This window comes from Ascaphus truei, chromosome 1, assembly GCF_040206685.1.
Source record: "Ascaphus truei isolate aAscTru1 chromosome 1, aAscTru1.hap1, whole genome shotgun sequence".
Classification (NCBI taxonomy): Eukaryota; Metazoa; Chordata; class Amphibia; order Anura; family Ascaphidae; genus Ascaphus; species Ascaphus truei.
The window spans coordinates 164,347,548-164,367,730 of record NC_134483.1 but is presented as its reverse complement, the minus strand read 5'-3'; the positions used below and the strand labels follow the sequence as shown (position 1 = coordinate 164,367,730).

At 42.6% G+C, this 20,183-nt stretch overlaps 1 protein-coding gene across 6 annotated transcripts in view; it reads left to right on the top strand.

Annotated features, from left to right (window-relative positions):
• The window catches only part of KANK1 (KN motif and ankyrin repeat domains 1), a 209,803-nt gene that overhangs the window by 152,452 nt on the left and 37,168 nt on the right, over positions 1–20,183 (top strand). For all 6 annotated transcript variants that reach the window (XM_075597386.1, XM_075597358.1, XM_075597406.1 and 3 more), the window contains one exon: positions 18,790–20,183. This exon is cut by the window's right edge and continues 1,264 nt beyond it. In XM_075597386.1, the coding sequence (XP_075453501.1) occupies positions 18,790–20,183 (1,394 nt within the window). The remainder of the gene's footprint in view (positions 1–18,789) is intronic.

Genomic DNA, 20,183 nt, shown 5'->3' with positions numbered 1-20,183 from the left:
GTTGAAAAACTCTGGACTAGAGATACAAAATCCCTGTGCCTAATACCATTACGCTTGAGCAATGTCACTCCACTTCTGTCGAAGCGGTTTGCCCAATCAACCCCAAGAAAAAGTGTGGACGTGCTCATGTCCGACTTGGTACGTCCTACAAGCCAAGGACCATGTGGGCACCAAGTACGTCTTTAGGGCACACTAAAGATTAAAAGTTAACATGTCGAAGGAAAGCATGGACACGTCAATGCCTTAGCAATCCTAAAAGTATCCATCCATATGAAAATATATCAAGTAATACCATGCATTATCAAGTAATACCATGCACTACGGGGGGCAGTGCTAGGTTACGGGGGTTTAGGAAGTGCGATTTCTGGAACAGGAAGCCGTCTAAGCATGTCACTGAAAGCTTTTTTGATTTGAGAACGCTCTCTCTTAAGAACGCTTCTTGTCGCACTGAAGCTTGCCATTTACCCGACTTGCATATTTTACACTTAATTATAGTTTGCTGTGGATGCATTTGTACTTTATAGCAGAGGCCAGGGTATAAAAACTTGTTAGACGGCACTGGCACTTTTTGTTCCCTCATACACCCTAACATATTTGTCAGCATTATTAACTATATAAAACACGCCCGATAGTGAGTAATGTTGGGAGATGATTCTCAGACAAATATAATAAAACGCCAATGTTTTTTATTCCTGTGAGGATGTATTTTCGTTTTTGGAAACACGGTTCCCAGCTATTGTTTGACCTATTCTTAAGAATAACACCCTAGATCCTGCCTCCCCTTCTAACGTTCGCCCTGTTGCCATCTTGCCTTTTAGTTCTAAACGTCTGGGACAAATTGTTTCTTTACGTATACTTGACTTCCTCAACTCCCATAACATACTTATTGACCAGCCTCTTCTCCTACCATTCTTCACTCCACATCCATGGCACTGCCCTCTCCTGGTTCTTATCCTACCTCTCACTGTTCCATCGGTGTTTTATGCCAACTCCTCGACCTCTATAGAACCCTCTGTAAGTTTACCTCCAAGGCTTGATTTTAGGCCCCTTACTCTTCCCTTTATATACACTCTTGCTGGGTGACCTCATTGACTCCTTTCGATTTACCGATCATCTCTATTCTGATGATGCACATCTGCACCTTACTTTACACCTCCAGTCCAGTCAAAAATTACAGCTTGCTCATCAGCAATATTGGCCTGCATGGCGCTTAGTCCCCTCAAGCTTAACATGGCTAAAACGGAGCTTCTCATATTCCCTCCAAATTCGATGGAGTAGGAAAAAATAGGCACTAATGCACCAGGGAACCAAAGAATGAAAGATATCCAAGAGAGCGCGTACCCATAAAAATGACAATATTTAATGGATCATCCAAAAACAGCTACATCATGGGGTATAAGATTCCCTCCAAATAGGTCTCGTTGATCCCTTCTCCATTACAGTTGCTAACACTACTATTCACCCAGTCTCATGAGCACGCTGTCTAGGAGTTAGACTCCTCCCTTACCTTCTCCACACATATATATATATATATATATATATATATATATATATATATATATATATATATATATATATAAATAAACGCTGTTGCTAAACCCTATGTTCCACTACCACTAAAACACCAATGCATGCCTTTGTTCTCTCCCGTATTGATTACTGCAACATTCTTTTATCTGGCTTCCCTGCCTCACACATCTCTCTCCTTTACAAACCTTTTCAAAATGATGCTGCCCGAATCATCTCCTGCTCTTCCTATTAATGTCCGTATTAACTGGAAAAATCTCCTCCTTTCTTTTAAGACGCTTCACTCTTCTGCACCTCCATATATCTCAACTCCAATCTCACGTTACACCCCTAGTCCTCTTGCGCTCACTTGTCTCGTCTTTGCACCTTTTAACTCTACAGCACTACCTATGGAACGCTCTTCCACTCAATATTCGTCAAGCACCTTCACTTTCCACTTTCAAAGCCCGGCTGCAAATTCACCTCCTAAAAGAAGCATTCCATGACATTTTTTGCTCTTCCACGACAAACTCCAGATGCCTTTGACCTCCCCTGTTTGCCCTTCTAATAATGCACTTTTACTCCTAATGCGTCTTTAAGCCTCCCAACATACCACTTAGATTGTAAACTCTTTGGAGCAGGGGTTCCCGTTGCCTTGTTTTGTGTACACTATTGACGATAAAGAAATAAAATGTTACATCCATACATACAAATGACTGTCTGTCTGTCTGACAGCAGGTCTGGTTTCTCTACGAATACTGCAAAGATTTCACGCTCCGCATAAGTTAAATATGTAGAAGAGCAATACATGGAAAACGTTTGCTTGTGAGGGTCAATGTGTGAAAAAAAGCGTTTTCACCTGACAATTTTTTCATAACCCAAGCATAATGAATCTGAAATACCATTTTTATTTTTCTATTTATGATATTTCACAAGAGTTTTTATTTTTCTTCCTTACAAAAAAGGCAAAGCACTGCTGGCAAATTCAGATCGTTTACAAAAAAAAAAAATGTAGATAAAGAAGAAGTTATTTGTCACAACTGTGTACCCTGTGTACTCTCTGACGAAGCGCCGCACAGGCGTGAAACGCGTAAGAGAAGGAGATTTTGCACCCATCCCTGTTTGCACCATGATGTGTTAAATAAAGACACTTTTTTACTTCACCGCTGCTGTCCTGTGGAGTCCTGTTGCTGTGATCTGCATTGCCGCATCCTGTGGTTACCAGACCGTGTACCCTTTTTATAGAGTTAAACTGCAGACTGGTTATCGGGGTGTTCTGGCTGCAAAACTGTTGTAAAATTGCGCAATCTCCGTGAAAACCATTGCATTTACTTCCTGAACACATATTCTGCACAATATATATTTCCAGGAGATTTTCGTAACTGACACCTTTGCATTGTGATGTGTATGTAATTTAGTGAACGCTGGTTAGCCTGTGTTGGAAAGGATAGCTTCTTCAAGGTGAAAGCCCCTCTAATTAAAATAGATATATTCCTTAACTTTCCTTTAGAAAGCACATCTCTTTATATTCATGTAACTACCTGCTAAACTACCATTAACGTTTGGAAGTAGTAAAATCACTCTCACTAGGTTGTGGGAGCCACTAACCAGTGAGGATAAAATAAGCAGGGGATTCTGGGAAAATAAATAGCAACTGAACATATAGCGTCTCTTTTTTTTTTTTTTTTTTTTTCCATAAGATGTATGATCTGGAGGAATTTGTGTTATTCAGAGGACTTCTAACTTTACGTTTCCCAGACGAGGATAGTGAGTATCGCTGCCGATGGCATGGTCATACTGGTTGTTGTTTGTTTTTGTTTTTTCCCTGCAAATAAAAATACCACTTGTGAGCAGATCAACAGCAACCCTGTTTTTCACCATTATCTATTGGCATACAGTGCTTCCATGGCAGCCTGGGATTCTGGGTAATGACATGTAAATGAGCATAGTGTGTCACCTTTTGCTTCTTTATTTTAGCATAGACACCTATAAACTTATGCCTTACCCAGCTTTTTCAGCACAGCCGGGAGAAGTGCATGGACTTGGCTGATTAAAAAAAAAAAAATGACTTGACTATGTGGGAAATTGCTGCTTTAGGACTAAAACCATTTCTAAGTCTGCACATTTGTATGGGATTCTTCTTGGGGAGAAAATGATGGCCATACTTTTATGTGGCAGGCTACCATATGATTTGTTTCGCTCAGACCTGAGTTTGGTTGAGATTGTATCTTCCATTGCTTCCCTAGCACAGTGTGTTTTGCCTGAATGTTAGACGAGACCATTCAGAAGATTCTTCTGCTGGTGGAGGCCAATGTTACTTAACAGGCTTCATTTTGTTGACTAAACTCAATAATAAAATAAATGTGTGTAACTCACTGCAAGGTACGTCATACTTATTTGATGACTGCCTTGGATTGAACAGAGCATTAGGGATAACCCCCTAATCCACTTTTTTTTTCCCTGTCTTAAATATTTAAGGTTCAAATAACGTGAGTTGAGAGCTTTGTGACAAGCAATCGGGGAGTGCCATATAACAGTGTGGGGAGCAAGTATTTTAGGAAATGTTCAAGAACATGTATTTGTTCACATGCTGGAGTCAAATTTAGCTTGGATGAGGGAACGTTCCTTCCCAAAACTAACCAGGATTATGGATGGCGTTTACCTGTTCACCATTGTTAATTAGGATTAACACATTGGTAAATTGTACCCTGTGACATCAATCATCACTAAATGTAGGTATTATCTACATAGTTGTCACAAATTGGAAGTAATTGGCAGGCTAGCATCACCATAATGATGGAAGCAGAATGTTAATCCACGTGATGACAATGTGCATTCCTATTGGTCTAGCACTCCATTACTACTGACTGTAATAAAATGATTATAATAATTAGGCTGTGCATCAGAGATCCTAAACTTGTGTTAAAAATGTCTACAGGTAAAAGGTACCCAGATGTTGGTTTTGCAGTAACGTGGAAGACTCTGTGGGGGACCTCCTGGTTCAGCTAAAATTAGAAAATGGGGTACTGTTGCACGTAGAGTTGCCAAGTTTTATCATACGGACCTTTGGGAGGGAGAGGCCTCTGGTGCTGCACTTGCAGGAGTTTGGCCCAAACTCCGGCGCCAACCGGCATGTGGTCCCTGCTCTCCCCTCCTGTCTGCTGCTCTGCATAAAAGAACGAAGATACAGGACAATTATAAGTCTGACGGACCTTTCAGGGACAATGCATCCGAATAAGGGACAAATATATATACATACACACGTCTGGCAACCCTAGTATCCTGACATGTCTATATAAAAGAGTGAGAAATGCAAATCAGACTGACTAAAGTGTATGAGAGTGAAAAATCACTTGTCTTTCGAATGTTGCTCTTCACAGAACCTGCCCCAGCAGTTGACAATCAGATGGTTCTTCTCAATGAAGGTGCACTCGTAGGGGATAAGAGAACAATGGCAGAAAAGGTCTGGCTATTATCATTTACTTCAGGAGGACCACTGTGTCTGCATTATTGTCTCTGGTCTGCTACTTGCTGCATTAAGTATGAGTGGAGAGGAAGGCTTCCAGATTATTGAGGCATGTATCTAAATCTCAAGCAGAGAACCTAACTATGTTGGTTCAGTTTTTGGGAATTAACCCCTTCAGAGGCAAAGCGTTGCAGTCCTCTAAGAGGGTTAAACATATTTGGATGTTGATAGGGCAGAGCAATGGTGGTGAGCACAATTAGCATAACTAGGTTATGAAGGAGGAGTTCGGCTGGCAAACCTGTACTTTCAGTGCTGTGCTTGGTACAGCTTTCCTTCAGATGTGAAGCTTTGCATGCCACAAGATAATGATAAACAGATGAGCCGCTGGGGTTTCAAATGTAAAAATGTAATCTGCACATTTGAGGGAAGTTTTTCTATTTTTATTTATAGGCTCGCCGCCACTTCAAAGGAATAGACGGATTCATTGTCTGCGGGTGCGAGGATTCATGTGCTATGCATTTACGCAGCAACGACCAAAGAGAGGGAACAACAAATTCCTTCTGTGTGGCTCCGTCATTTAGGCCCTTCTTTAATATGCTGTGAAGCAGCCTTCCCAGTACTGGAGAAGAGGCCGACTCCGTTCAAATGAACGGGACAAAAGTAGTCTCCAGAAGACGTTACAGCATATTAATGAAGGGCTTTGGCTAGTTCAATAAAAATGTGTTCAAACACATGTAATTTTGCTTGAGCATAAGAGAGCAGAAGCTGATGCACCACCGGCCCAAATGTGTGTGTTTATGCTTTCATTTATTTTCATTGGAGGAAAAAGTGCAGAATTGCAGGTTTGCAGGTAGAATGCCACATTTGTATCCACCATAACTTTATACTGTGTCTTTATTCTGTACATTTTGTTGACTTGGTTAACCTTGGTTTCATTCACTGAACCAGTGATTTTCAAACGTTTTATTTATTATTGTAACGGTGGAGATTTGGCCATTACGGGTCGTGTGGTGCATGATACCTGCTGGTAACAGGAGGGCTGAGTCGTTCGCCGGTGGTAGTGGGGACACAGGGCCAGGCTTCTGGGGTTCATACCCCACATATCTCTTTAGCAGTGCAGCGCCTCCATCTGCCGTAGGCTCCAGGAACTGAAGGTGATCTCCCACGGTAGAACTTATTACCTCTTCTCCCAGTAAGGTCACGCACCAGGCAGGAGGTATAACGAGAACAGGTTTATTACTCTTCTGTACAGTTACAGGAACAAGGCAGGTTCTGCCTGTGACAGTGAATGAGTACCCAGGCCATTAAATAAGTGTTTGGCCCGGCTGGGTGCCCCTGAGCCATATTGGGGAATTGTGATTGTCAGCTCTGCAACCCAATCATGACAGAAACACTGTGTCTTGTGATAAAACTGTATATGTATGCCTTATTATTCCAGGAGTGTTAAGCAGGAGACATTTCCCTGCTTCAGCACAGACCACTATAGTAAGACCGGGCAGGGGAATGAATTACATTCAGGTCCCCCGGTACATGCCTGCAAACCCCAGAACCGGGGGGGCGGGGGTTCAGAGTAAAGTCATTTTTAAGATTGTGTATAACTGTGGCAGTATTTTCGTGTAAGCGCGTGAAAGGAAAAATGGTTTTAAAACCTAGCAGCACAGCACGCGGCTTTTTGCTAACTTTCACTAGGAAGCTGCTAGTGCCATGAGATTTGCTGTGATCACTGTTCGGGTAAATCAGGAACTATCATGTTGTGCAATTTTTATATAGTTATATAAAAAATGGATGAATTCAAGTCCCCCTATTTCAATTGTACCAACATGTTAGGCATATGGGGATTTTCATCTAACACGCCAGCGACAGAGTGGCTACTCCAAGCTTCAAAGGCAGTCCAGGATATGGGAGTGTTAAACCTTTTGTTAGCAACAGCTTCAAAGGCGATCCAGGATATGGAGGTGTTAAACCTTTTGTTAGCAAGGAAGAGAATTTCAAAACCACCCAGGCAAATTGCTTCTCTGGGTTTCTTCTCTAGCTTGGATTATTATCCAGACTAGATTTTTGTGCTAAATTGCTGCTCTGCCCAGACTGAGCGGTGCCAGGTAGAGGGGACTGGCCTCATATGCTAAGCGGCCAAGGTGCAAAGTTGGCACATGCCCACAGCAGACTGAGAAGCCCCTCTGCTAGGTTTGCAAAGTAGTGGCAATTCCGTGATAGGGGGAAGGAATTATTCCCACGGAGTAGATTGGCTGTATGGGTTAAGTATAGGCCTGTTTAGTGCATTAAAAAACCCTGCAGGCCATGGGGAAGCAGTTCTATCATATAACACGTTTTCATCATGCAGTGAAAGATTCAGCCTGTAACCAGACTTACTAGTTACGCTGTTAAGTGTATTTTTTGTTGTAATTGTAAATCAATCTATCAATTTATTTTATCTCTTGCTTTGCTCAATCAAAGGATCCGGGAATTTTGGTGTTAAAAGCTCTGGTCTCGGTGATACTGCCCGATGCAGTCTCTCAGCTATTCACTCAAGGATGGTCCCTGGACTGCAACTACAGGCCAAGAGCACCTGTAGCTGTCCTAGCTCTTTCCCACCTCCCTGGCAGAGGTATGGTCCACACTCACTCTTCCCTGGAGGGAAGAGGATTGGAGAAGGCCCAATCTCAGCCTTTCCACTGTGCGACCTGCCTTCCTCAGTGGGGGAAGGACAACCTACATATTTAGGGTGGTCCTGCCTTTAAGTACTGCCAGGATGACGGCACCAGGTCTGGCTCATGATTGGTCATGCCCAATCTTGATGTCACCGCCTCCCGCCGTCACACAAATGCAGCTCCTCGGAGGGTGAAAACCCCATATTAACTACTGGCAATCTGATTGTTCCAGGGCTTACTGCCAGCCCAAGGGCAGAATAGTAGCCATCAGGTGACCTGGCTACCCTATTATTATTTTTTTTAAACAGGAGCACCCCTGAAGGATTTTAAAATCTCAGTGCAACCCTGCTCTTCAGACCTCATTCATCCGCTCCTTCCTTACACGCATGCGCACTCACCCAATCCTTATTCATTCTCATACATCATACTCACCCTTTTACTCAACAAACACACCACATGTTTCCCCCTTCTCACACAACACACTCACCCTCTTCCTTAATCATAAACACCACATTTGCACACACCCCATTCAGTTATTTACATAACACACCACTTCCTGCATCTCATAAAAAGGACTAGCCTCTCACCCTCCCCACACACAGCGATCGCACTCTCCTCCCCACACACAATGCCCTTACACTCCCCTCCCCACACACAGCCATCATACTCCCCTCCCCACAAACAAAGCCATCACACTCTCCTCCCCACACACAGCGATCGCACTCTCCTCCCCACACACAATGCCATTACACTCCCCTCCCCACACACAGCCATCATACTCCCCTCCCCACAAACAAAGCCATCACACTCTCCTCCCCACACACAAAGCCATCACACTCTCCTCCCCACACACAATGCCATTACACTCCCCTCCCCACACACAGCCATCACACTCTCCTCCCCACACACAAAGCCATCACACTCTCCTCCCCACACACAAAGCCATCGCACTCTCTCCCCACACACACAGCCATTGCGCACTCCTACCCACACACACAAAGAATCACTCTCCTCCCCATACACAGCCATCACACTCCTCCCCACACGCAAAGCCATCACGCTCCCCTCCCCACACGCAAAGCCATCACGCTCCCCTCCCCACACGCAAAGCCATCATGCTCCCCTCACAACACGCAAAGCCATCACGTTCTCCTCCCCACATGCAAAGCCATCACGTTCTCCTCCCCACACGCAAAGCCATCACGCTCTCCTTCCCACACGCAAAGCCATCAGGCTCTCCTCCCCACATGCTAAGCCATCACACTCTCCTCGCCACACAAAGCTTCTCTCTTTCCCTCATTCCCCTCACCTTCTCAGACACCTCATACATGTCAGCTGATCAGCGGACAAGTCCTGCGCTATCTGGAGATGAAAGGGGCTCTTTCTCCTTTGTCCCGGCTGAGAGAAGAGGAGGATTGCAGTCTCTATATCTCCAGACTGCGTGGAAGGTGCCTGCTGAGCAGACAGCAGAGTTTTTTCCCTTGGGGCCGCAGCACCCTTTGCAGTGGTCTAAGACATTTCGCCGTGACGGTATCGCCACCGCTAGAACATATCCTCTAACGATAATAACCTTAACCCCTTGCCCTAAAAATTTGAACCCATTCATTCCTTAATTCAAAAAAAGTAATTTAACAGATCCCTCAGCGTAACCCCTAATCCGAACACTAATCGACTACATCATCCCCGGAACGGCCCGCAGCTAAACGGTGGTGGCCAACTGTCCCTCAACGTCTTAACGGCGGCGGAAAATCTGCAGCATATAATGGTCCCTTTTTCGCTTAGCAGTGGGTCACAACAACCAGGCTCCCCGGCAGCCTGGTTGAGAAACCCTGCTCTACACATTCAGGACAGTCCTAAATGCAGAACACTTTGCAACCCTATCTTTACAAAGGAAACGTGTGGTTTGTAACCTTCTAAAATTAGAGCCAGCAAGATAAGGAGTCCTAAACCACTAAAAACCTGTTCATAACTGGGGTAGCTATCTTTGTCTGCAAAAACTGAGTTATGCAAAAACTTGCAGTGCAATGTAATGGCCTTGTCCTTTGGCAATAAAGACGTTATCAAAGTTGATTGCTAATATTTTTTTCAAATACCTTAGTGAAATATTTAGGAGAGCCTCATCCTTAGTTTCTTATAAAATGGATCCAAAGTGAGTGATTTTGGGCCAAAACTCCACAAAGCTCAGACATGGGACTTAACCCTATGGCTGCTAGAGGGGTGTTGCAACACATAAACAGGGAGACTCTATTGAAGTTTGACAGCACCGATGCTAAAATTGAGCAAGGTTGCCATTTAATGAGTGAGACTCAATCCAGATGTGTCACTTGTCCGGTTTGAAACAAGCTTGCACACCCACCATGGTAGGCATATGCTTATAGGGGTCCATGTTAAAATAGATGAGAAGTAAAAGAGTGACACACTGTGCTCATTTGAACGTCGTTTCCCAGAATCCCTAGCTGGAGTGGAAGCACTGTATGCTAAGCGATCATGGTTAAAAGCAGGGTTGCAGACATGTCTGAGACATGTGAATGTGCTCACATGTGGTATTTTTATTTACTAAGTTACCTTGTTGCACTGTTTATTCTTTCGAGGGCTGAGTATGTTTAGAAGGAAAAATTACCCTGTTCAGTAGAAGGTTCTAGTAACTGTATTGTTTCTTTAGTGTTCTATCTATGTTCTACAACACATGATGCCAAATGCAAATTATATGAAGGTGTTACAGGAGCAGGGCCCTCATTACCTTCCGTATCTGGTTGCGATTGTTCTTATTTGTAGGTCATTCTGTTGTCATAGATATCACTCTGTACCCCTACTGTACCGCGCTGTGGAATGTGTTGGCTCTTTTCAAGTAAACGGTAATACTAGATATCACATGGTATCTTGAAAGCTGTTTTTTGCACCATCAGCACAACTATTTGTTGCCATAATAAGTGAGATTTTGTTGTCCCGTACCAAAATATTACAACTTGGTGGCAAAACACTGATACAGTGAAACTCCACTGACATGTACGACCACTAATGCTAAAAATGAGTGTGTCTCCCAGTGAATGAAACTTGACAAGACAGGAACGTTTATTTGTATCTTTTATGTTGTACCAATGAAAGACACAAAAGGACATACTGTTTGTTCAGTATCATTTGGTGTATTTATCTTTAGGTGCTATTCTGTTTTTCTTGTTTCATTTACATTTCCTTTTGAGCAAATCTTCTTAAAGGAGCAATCCAAGCTTTAACCCCCCCCACCCCCGCCCCCCATCTCATTTTTTTAATACAGGATTGAAGCAGGGGTCTGCGGAACTGAGCCCCGTTAATTTCAACTCTGGGTGCCGTTAACTCCTGTAGTTTTAAAGCTCCCGCGTTGCATGGGCCAATAGGAAGCGGTACCAGGTGACATCAAGGCTTCCTATTGGCCCGCAAGGCCCGGGAGCTCTGAAAAACCGCCATAATGTTAACACTGGAGTGGCTACAGGCACCCACTATGGAGGCAAGTAACTCCTGAAGCAGGGGGTCACATGCGCTGAAATGAATGGGTCTCGGCTCCGGAGACCCCCTGCTTCAATACTGCATTAAAAAAATTACAGATTACACATTACGGGGGGAAAACTGCTTGGATTACCTATTTAAATCTGTCAGTGTAATATAATTTTTTTTTGTCCAGAATTTTTCATTTTAACCCTTTATGTCTGCAGTTTAGAAGGCCTAGAACAAAAGACATTATTCTAGCAGTGGGTGAGGGGAGGGAGCATTCTTATACCCGTCACATCAGTAGTCGGCTGCATTTTATATAGCCAGTGTGTTTACAGTGTTATGTGCTGTGTAAATTGTCACAGCTTGTAATTTTAAAGGGAATACAGATACAAATCAATGCAAATAAAAAGTTGTCTACAAAAAACCTACCAATTGCTTAAACCGGTGGCTATTAAAAGTTATTTCACTGCCCCGAGGCAAACTCGGGAGTAATGGTGAAGGTGTTCTTGACTACTCACGCTATAATAAATGGAAAATTAAGGAAAGACTGGGCTCTCTGTGTATTGCCAGGTTTAGGCTCACTAAAGTGTACTAGTACATAAACTCACGTCAAAGGCATTAGCCAGCACAGTCTAATGCATAAAGCTCATGTTCACATTCTTTTTTTAATGTGAACACTAAAACAAGTATGAATGGTTAGTTAGAATGACGAGCGCTCCCATATGTAGTGGATCTCGTGCACATGCTGCCAATACAAATGTTAAATGACCGTTTTCTATGAAATGTTTCCTGGAGTTGTTACTCTCTCTCGCACATGTCGGCTAGGACCCGCTTTGTTTTGTTTAAATACTCTTTTTATAGTGTCTGGCATGGCGTGGCATCTTCTGGATGTTCCAAGAGACCTATGTTTAGGTATTCCTGTAGCCCTCGCAGTGAACTATCCAAGATGTTTTCATAAGGAGTGTGCAGATCTCCTCTCTGCCTGGTACAATCCAGCTGCTAGGTGTTGTTGCAAAATAGTTCCGTTGTTAAACAGCGTTGCCCGTGCGAAGGATCATTCATCCGATGACGCTGTTGAAAGAACCTGAACATAATGTTTATATTTGCCTTTGGCTCTTTCATTTCATTTTCTTGGTTTGCGCTTTCAAAATAGCAGCACACAATGAATAGAATGTGGCCTAAAACGTGTTTGTTTTACCTTTTTAGTACACCATTAGTTTATAGTTTTAGTTCATTTTGTTCCATTATCCATCATCTATTGTTAAATAATTGAAGTTATAAGACCACATTAAATGTAAACTGCCATGCATCCTTCTACAGAATCTGGGCCTCACGTTGTACCGATTAGTCTACAGAATCTCTATTTGTTGTCAGGCTAAAAACACAAGATTTATAAAAAAAAATTTAAAAAATGGTGTCCCTGGAAAAAAAAATGTTTTTTTTGTTTACTACACCGTTTTGTTTTGGGGGATGGAGAGATGTGTAGTGAGTCAGCTGAAGAAACATTCCTCACTCGCACACAGTTTGGTGTCTCGATAATGTTTTTAAAGTAAGAAAATTGAAGTACTGTCCTCTTCAACATATTCAGCACTCCCTCCTCCCAGAAGGGCCGTAGCAATTTGATAAGCACATTGACAATGTAGTCCCAGAAGAGTGCAGGGCACTGCTTTATTGAAAGTGGCCAAAATCCTATGAAATTACCAGCACATATCTCCATATGACAAAATACAGATAAATATATATTTTTTGTATTTTTTACCTCGATGTCCCTAGGTGGTCCTGTGAAGCTCAACTGCTCTACTCCCTTCTCCAGGGACTTCTGTATTACCCAACTTACATGGAGCTGTGTTGCAAGAATACTATGAGGAGATGAGTGCAGCTTTCTATTGGTTACCTAGGCAGACATATAACATTTTTCCCCTGGTTTAAATGAAGTTAGATTTACCGGAAAGCACACTTTATGTATGCTGCCTTTTTAAACCGGGAAAGGCCCTGTCAGTGTGCCTCAAAGGTGGAGTAAGAGGGTCCTAGTCTGATATTGAGGGGAAGGGCATTCCAGAGGTGTGGGGCAGTGAGAGGAAAGTTTTAGGTGGATGAGGGCTTTAGATACAGACTGGGTAGACAGAAGACGTAAGTCTGCAACAGGAGATCCAGGGCACTCATGCAAAAATCCTCAATCATGAAAACCGGGAACCCAGGTATAGAGAAATAGTGAAAGGCTTTATTATAACATTAAGAAAGTGGCAGTCTCAAGGAGAATGGGTCCGCCCACGTGTTTCACGCAACAGTTGCGCGTTCTCGAGGAGAAACTGTAGACCGAAGACTTCCTTAAAGAGAATGTAAGAGTTGGGCAGGTGGATAGTGGGAAATTAGGGTAGATATGGAACGAGGGGCAGAGACGAGTGTATAGCCGTAAAATGTTTAAAGCAGAATTGTGTAAGTAATACAGGATTTAATAGGAAGCCAGGAGCGTGATTTGAGCAAGAGACAGATTTAGGAAAGCGTTAATATGAGTTTCAGCATCCCGTTTGTTGACTCCTTGATCCCCATTTCTTATAAACTAGAAGGATAAAGTCGGCGATCTGGGCTGCTAATTTTTAATTAATATATTTTTGTACATAGTTTGATTGTAGGGTCTCCCATCACGAGACCGAGCCCACAATTAGGGAGATATTGCCTCACTGGAGCTCCGGCATTAGCGGGTGCTTAAATGGCAGTAAAGAAGTTACCGCCACAGTCCTAAACTAGGATAAATCTCCCCCACTCTGCCACCAACTTTAGATAAGAAAAAGAGAGAGAGCCTTTTTTATGAAATCAAATCATTCTTTTAACACGGTTCTGGTTCCTTCAACACTTGTTGGGGTTAGTTACTGTCAAGATTTAGGGTAAGATTCACTAAAGGGCTCAGGTTTTTCCAGCACTGAATGAGTGTAAAGTACATGGGCTGCTCTACAACACACTCTATTTAAGTACACAAACAGAATCCTCTTCCTACCGACCGTACAGGTTTTTATGATCTAGCTGTGTGTATCCAGAAAGCTAATTAGTTGTCTTTTGTTAAGTATTTGTTTTTGGAATAGTAATGTTTCGATAAACATACAGTATAAGGCTACGATTGCACAGTGTAACAGTCATAATGGAGCTTTGCATGTGACTCACTGGCTTTCACATGCTGTAGCTTTTGTACAGTATGTATCAGGATATCCTTTAATGGATCCTGGCACAAAGCAGATTGTATAGAGCAGGGGAGCACAAACTTTTACTGCTGCACCTCCCTGTCTGGCCTGCTCTGGAGCTCACAACCCCCCTCCTACCTTGCCTGTCGTGTTTGATTCCCATTTAACATTCGGGATACACATTGAAACCCTGACATCCAAAACCTATGCCAAACTAGGTGTACTTTACAGGAACAAATCCTCCCTAAGTCTGCTGGTCAGAAAGCGTATCGCACAGCAGATGCTAATGCCAATTATCGACTATGGAGACATAGTATACGGCTCGGCACCCCAAACCCACCTCGGCAAACTTGATACCCTCTACAATTCAATATGCCGTTTTGTTCTCCAATGCAACTACAACACACATCACTGCGAAATGCTCAAAGAACTAGATTGGTCATCACTTGAGTCTAGGTGCAAAGTTAATCTTTCCTGTCTTGCCTTCAAATACTTTCTGAGCAAGCTACCCTCGTATCTGAACAAGCTCCTCACCCCTACCACATGCAGCACTTGTCATCTGAGATCTGACTCCAAAAGACTGTTCATGGTCCCAAGGTTCAACAAAGTATCCGTCCGTTCCTCCTTCTCTTACCGTGCACCCCAAAACTGGAACAACCTACCAGAGACTCTCACAGCCACCACCAGTTTAAGTTCTTTCAAATCTAAGGCTGTCTCACATTTTAATCTGGTCTGTAACTGTGACATACGCCTATAATATATATTATCTGTAACTGTGCATACAATGTCTTGTATATAATGTATACCCTGTTCACTTATGTAACTATGTATAGTAACCATGTATTATTTATCATCTTAACTCTATGCCCAGGACATACTTGAAAACGAGAGGTAACTCTCAATGTATTACTTCCTGGTAAAACATTTTCATAAATAAATGTTTTTTTAATCAGTTCTGTAGTTTTAGATACAGTCTACATTTTTATTATTATTATTTTTTTCACTTCTAATAACATTTTTAATGATTTATTTTTTATTTTTTATGTACTGTACTGATCATCCTTTGATTGCAACAGAAACCATTTAGAAATTTACATCCACTTCCTTTTTTGAAACAGGCTCTCACACCCTTTTGCGCTCTGCAATTTGGCAACAAAGTATCACAAACAGATCTTTTGTGGCGTCTGCACAGCAGACTGTCTATTACTCTGAAAATAGTGTGTTACACTTAGTAATATAATGTTACATATCAGCTGCAGCATTTCACAAACTGTAGCACAAAGTTAGGTGACCATTTCCTTAGGCACACTATCAGGATTTTGACAGATTTAGAACAGGACCACCAAATGATTTGCCATCTTAAGTAAGAATGTAGACTTATACATTGTCCCATGCTGTACAAATACGGAAAGGGATGGGGGGGGATTTAGTATTGCTGCATTAAACAATATATGGCTTACTATACCCTTGAATATTTATATCTGGACTCTATGACCAAGCAAATGTAAATTGTAGGGATCGAAGTGTCAAAAAGAGCAAGACAAATGCAAGGGGGGAAGGGGAAGGAAAATGACGATTCTCTTAAAATCTTGGCTGCAAAGTCATAGGAAAATGCCCAGCAAACAACAACAACAAAAATGCTTGTCTGCTTTAAATTGGAACTAGTGTACGAGCAGTGCAAGATGCTGTAGCTGTTTCTGGTTATGAATGGAGCACTGTTTTGCTGAACAGCGCTTCTAGTGTTGCAGGAGCGTGTATACCAAGTGCCTTTTAGCAGTAAAAACAAGTGCGCGCACACACACCACTGTGTATGCACAGGAAAATAAAAGATGTGTGTTTGCCAGTATTTTTGTAAGGTATGTCTGTAGAGGGGAGAGGGTAAGTATCATTTATATCTACACACCTATATATCTTTTTTTGCAGAGATCTATATTTAAATATACGCCTTATGTTATAAAGAAAAACATTGGGAAACCTCATCTCCATCAAATGTGTCATAGCTTTGACTTGCTTATGACTGTTGTGAAACTTCATTCTCAACAACTCGCTTCAAACTCCATGTTAGCATTGTGCGACCCTCCCCACTACACACACACACACACACACACACACACACACACACACACACACACACACACACACACACACACACACACACACACACACACACACACACACACACACACACACACACACACACACACACACACACATATATAAAATATAATTTATTTATTTTTCCCCTCATCTGCTCTGCACTATTGGGTAGGTAACCAGATTGATTAAAACCCACACTTCGCTGGAGCAGCAAAGAGGTGAAAGCATAATATAAGGAAATTGTGAAGGCAGAGAGAAGGTTACAATATTTAGAAAGATTTCAATAATAAGCTTTAAAATAATGCTTTTTTTCTTCCTTCCTTTTTTTTTTTTTTTTTTTTAAAGTTGTGAATTTCCTAGTTCACTGGTTCTCCCAGCTCTCCTCCAGGTCTCTGAGTTAGATCAGATTTCTGGGGCAATCACCCCCCATTCTATTCAGGCGAGTTAGGTGCATGCACCGAAGTGCAGGTACTTTGGTTCTCATACGTAGTAAGCCTATGCCTGTCATCAGTTGAGTTGAGTCCCACACGGCACTGCACCTTTAAGAGCCTGGATGTGGTGGCTTTCTCTTTAAAATGAGACTCTGCGCTGAACAGCTGAGGCTTTCAGAGGGTGGTGTAAGGAGGTGTCCAGCAGGAGTCATTGGTGAGAGGCCGACCTATGAAAATGTGAGCTCTGTCTGGCTAAGTTTACACTGAAGTGGGATTTTTTTTCCTTATGCGGCAAAGAAAAGAGGGGAAAACAAAGTTTGAGAGGCAGCTCTGGAGGTGGTAGTCTGCTGTAGTGAGAGAGCTGTGAGGGGCACTGTCAGCATGATAGCACAGAGACTCCATCTGTCTGCTGGGACAACATAGACTTTGCCTCCAAGTAAGTCTTCCAACTGCATTCACTTTTATTTTTATGAATTCCACTGATAGCTAAAACTTTAGGCTTCGGGGTTACCCCCCCCCCTTCCCCTCTTCCCCCCCCTCCCCCCCCCCCCCCTTTCCCCCTCCCTGCAGTGCTTTTGTGTGGCTCCAGTGCCCAGATACTTTAATCTATACAGTGTCGGGCAGATAGTGTGTAAATAAGTACCCAGTCTGGGCAGTTTGTGTGATACGAGTTACTGCCTGGCTGCGGAATTTCAGACGGTGCTGGGAACAGGTCTGTCGGCATATTTTGTGTGTGTGTGTGTGTGTATACATCATGGTGGGTTGCAAGTACAGTATTAGAGATACAGAAGAAACACATGCTCTGCAGACGGGATTTCAGAATGTATGTTTTAAGTTGGGAACAAGACTTGGATATCTCCCTTATAAACTGAGAAGAAAATCTTCTTGCAAGCAGCCCCCCCCCTCCCCCAATAAGATTCAGTCTCAATATGGCTCATTGCAAAACACCCTTTATCACCTGACCACTTTAATGACAGGGGCTGTGTTGCGTATAAAGGGTCGGTTGTCAAGGTTTGGATGGAAAGAGGGGTGGAGTCCAAAAACCACTGGGGTTGTGAGCTGTCATTAAACGTGGCTGTTCGCCTTTCCACACATGTGACTGTTTATTTTTTTTATTTGAACCACCTTTGCTTTTAAGTGTACTTAGAAAGGACAATGTTACAGAGTCTCTCTGTGATATCGGCTTTTATTATTTACACATCACCTGCTTTGTTTATGCAGACACACAGTAGTTCAGTGATTTTGACAAGCCGCTCCAGAGAAATGTCACTATGACCAGTAACCCTTGCAAGTAAACGGTTTCCATGTTGTTTGCCCCTCTTGATTATATGCAATATACATACGGTGTTACAGAATGTCGGTTTTGACAACCTGCGCAGATTTTCAGGGGTGTGTTTTTTTACGTGATTACATCACATTTTCTTGGGGGAGAATATAGAACAATTATATTAATGTGCAATAGACAAGGATTTTATGGCAGTGTGTAGAAAAGGTTATAGCATTTTTATTGGACTTTCTGATTTTATACACCGGGCTCAACAAGTAAGAGTCCACACCTCTTGGCAACTATGCTCAACACTTTTTAATAGCTGAAGCAACACTTTTAGCTGTGAAAATGTTGGAAAGGCATATTAGCATGTTAAAAAATATTTCTTGTTTGTCGGGTAGTCTAATAAGTCTCCTCTTTAAAGCTTTATCCCACATTAATAGAATAGCTTGAGCCTCGGTGCTAGTTAAAGTGGGTTGTAAGATTTTAGAAATCCAAATTTTTCTTTAAAACCTGCCTTATAATTGTATAAAAATATCATAGTGTCTGTTAACCCTGAATGTTACCCTTTAGTCAAACTTGAATGCGTCTCCTATCGTATAGATTAAGTTAAAAAAGAAATAGTTCAGGATCATTTCGTATTAAAAAAATAATGTTTAGCATAGAATCAAAGTTGATTTTAATTGCAAAAAAAATAATTCTTCTCTCTCTCTCTCTTTCTCTCTCGCAGAAAAAGAGGACAGTGTCTCGAATGGTGAAAATGACAAAGATCCAAACACTCCATACTTTGTGGAAACACCTTATGGCTACCAGTTAGATCTGGACTTTCTTAAGTATGTGGAGGATATACAAAAGGGAAACACCATCAGGAAAGTGACTATTCTGAAGAAGCGCAAGTTGGTTCCACATTTTCCTGGGGCCAGGAATCCTTCCAGCCAGGCAACTGGATGGCCCTCAACAGACTCTCTTTCCTCCTCCAACAGTGATGAACATAAACAATCCCCTTCTTCTCTAATAGCGATCAGACACACTGTTTCACACAGGCCCTCCATTTCACAAGAAGCCTCTCCTAATTTTCCAGCTATCCCAGAGAGTAAGCAGTTTCCACCTCCTTCTCCCCAACTCCCCCAGCACAACTTTCATGTTACAAAAACGCTAATGGAAACTCGAAGGAGGCTGGAACAAGAGAAAGCGATCATGCAGGTGGCTTCTTCCTTCCATGATGTACGCAGGCCCAGGCTGGCTACTTTTGGTGGCATGGGCTCGACTGGCTCGCTCTCCTCCTTCACTGGATCCACTGGGCACAACCTATCTGCCCAGCAGCTTCAGAATGGACACCAAGCCAATGGGGAATATGGTGCCTACCTTGTTTCATCTTTAGGAAGCTCTATCCGTCACAGCCCTTTAAGTTCAGGGGTAACTACCCCTGTGACCAATGTCAGCCCTATGCATCTCCAACACATCAGGGAGCAGATGGCTGTTGCGCTTAGGCGTCTAAAAGAACTTGAAGAACAGGTCAAAACAATCCCCATACTGCAGGTAAAGATTTCAGTATTGCAGGAAGAGAAAAGGCAGCTTGTGTCAGAAATAAGAGGCCAAAAGACAAGCGACCAGGATGACACCACTGGTTTCCGTAAACGGTCATACAGTGCAGGGAACGCTGGTAGCTTTAAATCCCGTTCGCAGGTCAAATCTGGTGGGGAGTTGCATATAGACTCTGAGGATGAAATGGAGACACCAGAGCAGAATGCTCAGACGCTTAAGGAGTTTAGACAGCTGACAGCCGAAATGCAGGCTCTGGAAAAAAAAATTCAGGACAACAGTTTTGAGGCTTACTGTTCTACTCAGGGCAGGGAGAATAATGCTATAAAGAAATGCAGCAGGTCAGTTGCAGTGGGCGCTGATGAAAACATGAATGATATAGTTATATACCATAGGTCTGCGAGGTCCAACAAAGAAATCTCTGTAGGAACAGAAATAAAAGTAAAAAGCATAGGGGTTGGGGTGACTGAGGACATGCTTGGGGTGACTACTGAAGCTGAAAAAGAAATTGAACTTCAGCAACAAACAATTGAAGCACTTATGGATAAAATCTATCATTTGGAAACAGATTTGAAGGAAACC